This window comes from Tauraco erythrolophus, chromosome 25, assembly GCF_009769465.1.
Source record: "Tauraco erythrolophus isolate bTauEry1 chromosome 25, bTauEry1.pri, whole genome shotgun sequence".
NCBI classification, from domain to species: domain Eukaryota; kingdom Metazoa; phylum Chordata; class Aves; order Musophagiformes; family Musophagidae; genus Tauraco; species Tauraco erythrolophus.
Window position 1 is genome coordinate 8,308,761 of NC_141489.1, and position 9,538 is coordinate 8,318,298.

The window sequence follows — 9,538 nt, forward strand, 5'->3', positions numbered from 1 at the left end:
TGGTTCTGTCGAAGTTCATTCTGCATTAAGCTGGACGATTCTTAATATAATGGCATTAGTACAATGTGACAACCATAGCGATGATGGTATGCAGGGACAGGGTTATTCAGCAATTAATATCACACAATTCAAATCATTTATCGTTTGTTTTCACCCAACATCAAATCCCCTTGAGGTACACATTGGACTTCCCCGTCCTTCTGCATCACCCACCAAGTGCACCCAGGTCCATGAGCAAAAGCAATCCCACGAGCGGGTTTACCTTTACCCGAGGCAGGAATAACCCAAACTGTCTTCCCGAGTATATTCCTCCTGTGCACTACAGGGACTTTATCCCCTTCTACAGTACGTAAAAGTTCTGATTGGGCAGGACCAGCTCGACTGGCAGATCCTGTGATGATCCAGTGGCTGCTTCCACCATTGTGAGCACGTAACGCTTGCCACTGCGAGTTTGTGGAAGTGTGACATAGTCAATTTGCCAAGCCTCTCCATATTGGTATTTCAACCAACGCCCTCCATACCAAAGAGGTTTCAACCGCTTGGCTGCCGTTTCGCACTCATGGATAACCTGCGGAAAATGCGGAGAAGGAGGGATCAGAAGGAGTCAGGGAAGATGAGGGGGGAATGCGTAACAGCAGAGATGCAGGATGGGGAAAAAAGGGAGGGGCTTTACCGGGCACGTGGCCCCGCCCCCTGGGGGGTGTTTCACGCTGAGCGCATGTGCTGCCCCGCGCCGCCCCCGGGGCGGGGCTGGGTGGAGCCACGCCCCCGCCCCCCCCGCGGTTGAGCTGTTGTGGTTCTCATTGGCTGGCACGGGGTCGGGGTTCTGTTATTGGCTGTGGTCGTGGGGCCGGGCACGGGGGAGATGGCCGGGGAGGGGCCAGCAGCCTGTGTTGTCCCGCTGACCCCCCCCAGTCCCAGCCCAATCCCAGCCCCAATCGCAGTCCCATCCCCACTCCCATTCCCAATCCCAGTCTCATTCCCAGCCCCAGCCCAATCCCAGCCCCAGCCCCACTCCCATTCCCAATCCCAGTCTCATTCCCAGCCCCAGCCCAATCCCAGTCCCAATCCCAGCCCCAGCCCCACTCCAATCCCAGTCTCATTCCCAGCCCCAGCCCCATCACAATCCCAGTCCCATCCCCACTCCCATTCCCTATCCCAGTCTCATTCCCAGCCCCAGCCCCAGCCCAATCCCAATCCCAATCCCAATCCCAGCCCCAGCCCCACTCCCATTCCCAATCCCAGTCTCATTCTCAGCCCCAGCCCAATCCCAGTCCCAATCCCAGCCCCACTCCCAATCCCAGTCTCATTCCAAGCCCAATCCCAGTCCCAATCCCAGCCCCATCCCCACTCCCATTCCCTATCCCAGTCTCATTCCCAGCTCCAGCCCCACTCCCATTCCCAATCCCAGTCTCATTCCCAGCTCCAGCCCCAGCCCCATCACAATCCCAGCCTCACTCCCATTCCCAATCCCAGTCTCATTCCCAGCCCCAGCCCAATCCCAATCCCAGCCCCAATCGCAGTCCCATCCCCACTCCCATTCCCAATCCCAGTCTCATTCCCAGCCCCAGCCCAATCCCAGTCCCAATCCCAGCCCCAGTCCCACTCCCAGTCTCATTCCCAGCCCAATCCCAGCCCCATCCCCACTCCCATTCCCTATCCCAGTCTCATTCCCATCCCAGCCCCAGCCCTGTCCCCACTCCCATTCCCAATCCCAGTCCCATCTCAATCCTATTCCCAGTCCCATCCCAATCCCATTCTCATTCTCATCCCAGTCTCATTCGCAGTTTCCATTCTCATCCCATTCCCATCCCAATCCCAGTCCCATCCCCAGTCCCATCCCCAGTCCTGTCCCAGTCCCATTCCACTCCCAATCCCATTCCCAATCTTAGTCCCGTCCCAGTCCCAGTCCTATCCAATCCTGTTCCATCCCATCCCCATTCCAGTCCCATCCCAATCCCAATCCCAGTCCCAGTCCTGCCCCACCCCCATCGCGCTCCCTTTGCCGCCGCCGTGGGCGGAGAGCGTTCCCGTGGGGATGGGCGGAGCCACCCGAGGGCGTTTTGTCCCGCCTCGTGCCGGGGCGGGGGAGGCGCGTTGCATCACGGCGGGGGGCGGGGCCGGGGACGCGCCGGGCGCGTGGCGCTGCTCCTTTGTTCGAGCAGCGGACGGAGCCCGCGGAGCTGCCAGCGCCGGTCCCGGTCCCGCTCCCGGTCCCGCTCCCGGTCCCGCTCCCGGTCCCGCTCCCGGTCCCGCTCCCGCCCCCGCCCGGACCTGCGCCCTCCCCCCTGCACGACCCCGCCGCAGGTACCAGAGAAGGGAATTGCGGCGGGGGGGATGGGAGGAAGCGGGAGAGGAAATAAGGGCGGGGGGGAGGGCCGGGCTGATTCCTGGATCGCGGCGCGGGGGAAGGTAATGGGGGGGGGGGGCAGAGCTGCGGTAAACTGAAGGGGGGCGGTCCTGGGCTGGGGTGATTTGGGGGGGCAAAGCTGAGGTAAAAGGGGGCGGGTCTGACCCCGCTGAGGTGATTTGGGGGGGCAAAGCTGAGGTGAGTTGAGGGAGGCGGGGGAGGAGGGGGGCTGACCTCTTTGAGGTAAATTAGGGAGGTCCTGGGCTGGGGTGATTTGGGGGGTGGAGGGTCAAGCTGAGGTAAATGGGGGGGAGCCTGGCACCGCCTGGGATGATTTATGGGGGAAGCGGTCTTAGGTGACTTGTGGGGGGCAAAGCTGAGGTAAAAGGGGGGGTCTGACTGCGCTGAGGGGGCAAAGCTGAAGGAACTTTAAGGGGGGGGTCCTGGGATGAGGTAAATGGGGGGGTCTTGGGCTGAGGTAATTAAGGGGGACCCTGACCCCGCTGAGGTGATTTATGGGGGGGTCTGGGCTGGGGTGAATTGAGAGAGGTCAAATCTGAGGTAAAGGGGGAGGGTCTGACCCCCCTGAGGTGATTTGGGGTCCAAAGCTGAGGTGAATTGAGGGGGGAGGGGTCTTGGGTGGAGGTAAATGGGGAGGATCTGGCACTGCTGAGGTATTTGGAGAGTGTGATAAATGAGTGAGTCCCAAACAGAACTCCAATTAAAGTTTACAATTTATTGGGCGAATAAAAGCAAGCAAACAGCGCTGGGTGCGCGGGAGTCTCTGCTCCACCAAGACGCACACCATATAGTTCTTATTTCTGGTTTGAATTCCTTTTACTAATACATATTCTTAATTATTTCCGAGAAAAGGTGGTCTTATTACAATGGGCTCAGAGAAGTCATCTCCATAGTCTCCACCCCTAACCCCCCCCCAGTTGCGCTGTGCGCAGTGTCTCCTGGTGGTCATGAGTAGGGGTCTCAGGGATGAAGGCTGTATGTCTTCCTCGTGATGACTTTTTCACCTCCCCAGAAACTAGCCAAGTCATCATGACTGTGCCCTGCGAAGTCATCGGGATCGTCCTTGTTCTTCATCTTGGCTCCTGCTTATCTTACACAAGGGTTATGCAACTTACAGATACATGACTTAAGCAAGCTAACTCAAAAGTGGTTAAGCGAGATTAGAGATTAAGCGCGTACAGGCCCCCAGGCCCTTCTTGTCTAACACCTTGCAACTGGCAGTAAAGCAAAAGAAGAAGAGAAAAAAAACAAAAAAAAACAACCAAAACGTTAGGGGGTTTTGACCATTCTGCTTTCTCTAGGGCTGCGGTTATACAAGAACGAACAGAATGGTTAAAGGTTACATATACAGAGAAGGTCATATTTCACCTTGCGGCCCTAACATTGTTTTATATTGCCGTGTATCAGGTGAACACATTTCACAATTGGGGCTCCTGGTTAGTAGCATCATGAGGCATTTTGCAGGTTTATGTTTTTGCATTTCACAGAGATCTTAAACTAAGACAATCACTTATCTTGAATCAGCACACCCTACTCCTTGCCACCTATTTGCACATCCATTGTCCCATATTGACACGAATCAAATGAACATATTTCACAGAGAGGCAAAGTGCTGAGGTAACTTTTAAGCAGGGGGGTCCTAGGCTGAGGTAAATTTGGGGGGAGGGAGCTCTTGGATTGAGGTAAAAGGGGGGTCCTGACCCCGCTGAGGTGAGGGCACCACCTCTCACAGCTTCGCCCTGTCGCCAGGGGCGTCCCGGGGGTCCCCCATCACCCCAGAGGAGGAAGAGGAGCTGGATCCAGCAGGTGAAGAGACGATGACGGTGTGGAGGCGACGCCAGGAGCTGGAGGTAGAAGGTGGTGCAGCCAGTGACCAGTCGCACCCGCAGCTGATGCTGCCGACGGCTGTGCACAGACAGATGGACGCAGCACAGCGGCAGGAGCCTGGTGAGGAAGAACACGTGTGTCATGGCAGGGGGGTGGTCACAGCATTGTGGGGCTGAAGCTCCTCAGTGTCAAGGGACGACGGCAGCACCGGGGCACCAGGGCCGGGGGTGCTGCGGGAGCAGGAGCAGGGATCTCATTTTTAGGGATTTAATGTCCTGGACCTTTAGGCTGCAGCTCTGCTTTCTAGCATCCAAAGTCTCAGCTTTAGGGCGCAAAACTGATTGCTGTGGCAAATTGTCTTTTTGGGGCCCAAAGTCTCATTTTTAGGAGACAGCCCCTCCTTTTATGGAACCTGAATGCTCGTTTTAAGGCCCAAAGCCTCATTTTTAAGCTCCAAACACTCATCTTAGGATCCAACCCTCATTTTAGGGGGCCAAACCCACCTTTTTATGTCCCAAAACTGCACTTTTAGGGATCCAAGCCTCTTTTTGAGCTCCAAAGCCTTGTTTTATGGTCCAAACCCACTTTAGGGGCTCAACGCCCCATTTTTGAGTCCACAGCTTTGATTCTAGGGTTGAAAACATCCTTTTTAGGGGCTAACCCTCCTTTTTAGGGTCAAACCCTCATTTGTAAGTTCGAAGCGCTGCTTTTTGAGCTTCACAGACTCCTCTGAAGGGCTCAGAGCATCATTTTTTCAGGCGCCATGTCTGATGTTGAGGGTCCAGAGCCCCAATGGCTGTAGAGGTCAAAGCACGATTTATAGGTTCCAAAGGCTCATTTTTGGGCTCAAACCCTCTCTTTTGGTTTCCAAAGCCTCATTTTCCAGAACGAAAACCTCACTTTGAGCTGAAATTCGGAGGGCTTACAGCCTTGTTTTGAGCCGTCAAAGACCCATTTTTGGGTGCAAAGCCGTACTTTTTGTTACCGAAGCATCACTGGAAGGTACAGACCGAACTTCACCTGACTTCAGGGTCCAAAGCCTCAATTTCATTTCCAAAGATCCATTTCCAGGTCCCAAGGCCTCTTCCTAAGGCCCAAACCCTTTGTTGCAGCTCTGAGCCTCAATTGTAGTGCCCAGAGCCCCATGTTTGGGTCCAAAGATTCAGTTCTTTGGGGCGTGGAGGAACCAATAGGTTTCCCTCATTTTCAGGGTCCAAAGCATCATTGTAGCACTGTGCCCACACTTTTTAGTGCCTAAAGCCTCACGTTTAGGGCTAAAATCCTCATTTTTAGGGTCCAAACAGTTCTTTTATTACCCATAGCCTTTTTTTAGAGCCCGCGGTTTCCTTTTTTGAGTCCAAACTCTCATTTCTATGGTCCAAACCCCTCTTTTAGGGCCCGAAGCCTCATTTTCAGGGAACAAACGCTCATTTACAAGTTCCAAATCCCCCTTTTAAAGTGTGAAGACTCATTTACGAGCCCAGAGCATTAATTTTAAGGCCCCAAAGTTGGATTTGGAAGGTCCAAAGCCTCACTGTTAGCATCTAAACCTTATTTATAGGGTCCAAATCTGTCTTCTATTACTCATAGCCTATTTTTAAGGACAAACACGTCATTTTTAGGGTCTAAACCCTCACATTTCTGGCAGAAAACCTCATTTTAAGCTCTAAAGTCTCATTTAATGGTCCAGAGGCTCAGCTGTAGTTTGCAAAGACTCATTTTTAGAGACCAAAGCTGCATTTTTAGTTCCGAAGCCTCATTTGCAGGCTCCAAAGTGGCATTTTTAGGATCCAGCCAGTTGTTTCAGGGATCCAAACTGCATCTGGACTGTCCCAAACCCTCCTTTTTATGGCCCAAACCCTCCTTTTGATCGTGCATGGGGTCTCACACACAGCTTCCTGCTTGCTGACACCGCAGGCGTCCTTGTCCTTTGTGCCCTGATACAAAGTTCAGCCCAGAATTGGTGAATTCCTGAGCTTGCTGGTGTTACGACATGGACAATTGTGCTACTGCTCTGAATTTATTGCTGTGCTGTTACTCAGCAATGAATGGTCAGGCAGTGGCTGCTGGTGTCTGGTCTATCTGTGCAAGGTGCCTGGGGTGAGCAGGACGGCTGTCCGGACACACGGGGCAGCTTCCTGGTGCTCATGTTGGGTTCCTGAAGCTTCAGAGTGGCACCTGTGGAGAGAAACAGCTACTGAACCCCACGTCAGCTGCGGTTGCTGGGCAGGTGTTTAGGGTGTGGGGCAGCACTGGGTGCCCTGTGGGGTATTGGCACCAACTGCACATGGGAGCCATGGGCATGGAGAGCTCCATGCAGAAAATAGAGTGCCCCGCGCCCCTTAGCTGGGGCTCCGCTCGACTGCCCATGGCTCGTCTGCTCTTGGCTGTGACCATCCTGACCTGCCTGCTCTGCGCGTGCTGGGAAGGAGAAGACCTGACCTTGGCAGACCGCAGGGACCCAAGCTCGGCACGGCACTGCAGGGCCAGGAGAGCCTCCTGTTCTCCTTTCTCGTGGCTATACACACACACACGTCACTCCCGAGAGTCGCGAGCACAGCACGTTCATGGGGTGTCCTGATCCCACCTTCGGCCTCCCATCCTGCTTGGAACCCTCATGTTGCCTTCCTGCCCCTCCCCCAGGAGCCCTCTGCTCCTGTGGAATCGACGGAACCAGCGGCTCTATGACATCCCAGCCTGCGGGCCAAGGGCACCCTGGGCAGGTGAGCATGGCAGGCACTACGTCGGCTGCTGCGCTGGTGGTGACTTGCCATCAGTTCTTGTAGCTGACACGTGGTGATGGCAGCATGAACTGCTCCTCGTCCTCGTCCTGCTGGCCCTGTGCTGGCCCGCACATGGCGCGTGGGACACCTGCGGGTAAGTGGCCCGAGGCTCTGGCAGGGAGCTTGGGCAACCCTTCTGGGGCTCACTGGAGGGGGCCCCGCATGTCCCCCATGGCCACGCCACGGCTTGCCGAGCCCCGCCTGGGAGCCTCGGCCTGCACCCAGGCCGCTGGCACAGCTACTCTGCGGGGCTAAAGCCAGGAACAGGGGCGGACGGACGCACATCCCACGGGGTTCCAGCTGTCCCTGCAACGCCTGGTGGGGAGGGAGACGGCTGACCTTCAGCCTGAGCAGCAGCAAGCCGCGGAGCAGGCAGTAACAAGCTTCTGTTACAGAACGACCTGCGGGCTCCGGCCCATGGACTATCGCTCCGGCACGTCGCGTGTGGTGGGTGGCAGAGATGCCCAGGCAGGGGCTTGGCCCTGGATTGTCAGCATCCAGGACCCTTCAAAAATTGGCACGGGGCACATATGCGGAGGGTCCCTCATCAGCTCACAGTGGGTCCTCACGGCAGCCCACTGCTTCATCGAGGCCAGGTAAGGAGGACCAGGGAACAGGCGTAGCCCCCACCACAGTAGAGCAGGTGCCCTGTCCGCAGCACCACGTGCTCCTCCCATCCCTTTCCTTGCGGTGCACTCAGTGCCTGGGCACTCCTGAGCCCGGCTGAGACATGGCTCAGGAGAAGGCTGGGCTCTTGCCATGGCTTCCTAGATGCCTCCAGCTCCACAGCCCTTGTGCCTCAGGCGTGTGAGGGCAGTCGCAGCCTCTGTGCGCTGCTTTCCTCTCTCCCGCGGGAAGCAGAAGACAGGGAACTGCTGGGCTGCTGCAGCACGTGGCCCCGCTCCCTCTGACCTCTCTCTCCATCCGCCTTCCAGGCACATCACAATGTGGCGCGTGGTGGTCGGGGCCACCCGCTTGACTCAGCCAGGCCCCGAGACCCAAGTGCGCCACATCAAGCGGCTGCTGGTGCACGAAGACTACAGCAACGTCACGGAGGGCAACGACATCGCGCTGCTGGAGCTGGACCAGCCCGTGCAGTGCGGCTACTACGTCCAGCTCGCCTGCGTACCCGATGCCTCGCTGAGGGTCTCCCAGCTGAACACCTGCTATGTCAGTGGTTGGGGAGCCACGACTGCGAGATGTGAGTTCCCCAAAAGCGCTCGTGTCCTGAGCGCAAGCTTGACACGCTGGGCAGACGGGTTGGGCTTCCTGACCACAAAGGTGAAAGCCAGAGGCAGACTCGGGGAACGTACGCCTCTGGAGAGATGGGCCTGAGCCATTCCCCAAAGCAAGAGAAAACCCGGGACAGTGCCTTCGGGATGCAAAGCCAGTCCCTGGGGAAAGGGTTCACCGGGACAGGGGAGAACTGGCAACGAGCTGCTGGGTGCTAATTCCTTTCTGTGCTCACAGCTGGAGGATCAACTGATGTCCTGCAAGAAGCCAAGGTCGGCCTCATCGATGCCAAGCTCTGTAACAGCAGCCAGTGGTACAGAGGGGCCATCCACAGCCACAACCTGTGTGCTGGCTACGCGAAGGGCGGCATCGACACCTGCCAGGTAGGAGCGTGCCACAAGCCAAGCCCCAGCAGCAGCACCGGCAGCCCTGTCCCAGCCCACACGTACCCCGGCACGTGCTCTGCCTGGCAAGTCACCCTCCCACCACGGGGTCCTCACGGCTCTGGGGCTCACCTCCCCTTCTCCAGCTGCAGGTCCTTGCCCAGTGCTCCCCCCTTGTCCCAGAAAGCCCGGTGCTGCTCGGGGCAGTCCACAGTTCCAGAACCCAATCCTGGAACATCCCTCTTCCACACATCCCGGATCGCCGTGCAGGGAGGGCAGACAGCCCTACCTTACAGACCCACCACCCCCTCCCAGACAAGATTCCGTAGGCTCCAGCACCCGAGCAGAGCCTTTCTGGACACTGAATGCAGCACTGGCAGGTGCTGGGGAGAGAAGACAGCCAACCCTAGTGCTGATGGTGGCCACCACCACCACCTCACTCCTCTCTCCTCTGCTGCAGGGTGACAGCGGTGGTCCTCTCATCTGCAAAGACCGGAGTGCCGACCACTTCTGGCTCGTTGGCTTGACCAGCTGGGGGAGAGGCTGTGCAAGAGCCAGACGGCCCGGAGTCTACACCTCTACCCAGCACTTTTATGACTGGATCCTGGGACAGATGGCACTGCACCCAGCAGTAACAGCTACTCCAACGCCACAGCCAGTCTTCACCTCCACCCCTATGCAGAGGCCCTGCTCATTTTACGTGCAATTTTTTAACCTACTGCAGCAGCTCCTGCAGTTCATACGGGGAGAAAAATGAGCAGCAGGATGAGGAGGATCCACCGCAGGTTTCAGGGTACCACCGCCACGTGCTTCTTGCCTATCCAAAGTCAGCCTCGGTGGCAAAGCCCTGCTCTGTCCTGCCCACTCCCCTCTGAGGCACACAAATGCTGAAGGGGACTTTCTTCTTGAAATAAAGTTGCCGCTTCTCACAGCAAACCTCA

At 56.8% G+C, this 9,538-nt stretch overlaps 1 protein-coding gene across 2 annotated transcripts; it reads left to right on the forward strand.

Annotated features, from left to right (window-relative positions):
* Nucleotides 1-4,276: 4,276 nt before the first annotated feature.
* LOC147527059 (acrosin-like) lies at nt 4,277-9,538 on the forward strand. 2 transcript variants are annotated; one of them, XM_086626556.1, is made up of 5 exons: nt 4,277-4,318; nt 7,377-7,577; nt 7,917-8,182; nt 8,452-8,597; nt 9,058-9,538. In XM_086626556.1, the coding sequence occupies exons 2-5, from the start codon at nt 7,399-7,401 to the stop codon at nt 9,352-9,354; spliced, it is 888 nt and encodes a 295-aa protein (XP_086482682.1). In that variant the 5' UTR covers nt 4,277-4,318; nt 7,377-7,398; the 3' UTR covers nt 9,355-9,538. The 2 variants fall into 2 exon arrangements, with proteins under 2 accessions (XP_086482682.1, XP_086482683.1); XM_086626557.1 differs by lacking the exon at nt 4,277-4,318 and adding an exon at nt 7,016-7,075.

What these genes read in the sequence shown, in the direction of transcription:
- LOC147527059 (XM_086626556.1), top strand. Translation starts at nt 7,399, where the DNA reads ATGGACTATCGCTCCGGCACGTCGCGTGTGGTGGGTGGCAGAGATGCC. An exon ending in CACTGCTTCATCGAGGCCAG is followed by an intron (nt 7,578 to 7,916) that starts GTAAGGAGGACC and finishes TCCGCCTTCCAG; the next exon opens with GCACATCACAATGTGGCGCG. An exon ending in GGGAGCCACGACTGCGAGAT is followed by an intron (nt 8,183 to 8,451) that starts GTGAGTTCCCCA and finishes CTGTGCTCACAG; the next exon opens with CTGGAGGATCAACTGATGTC.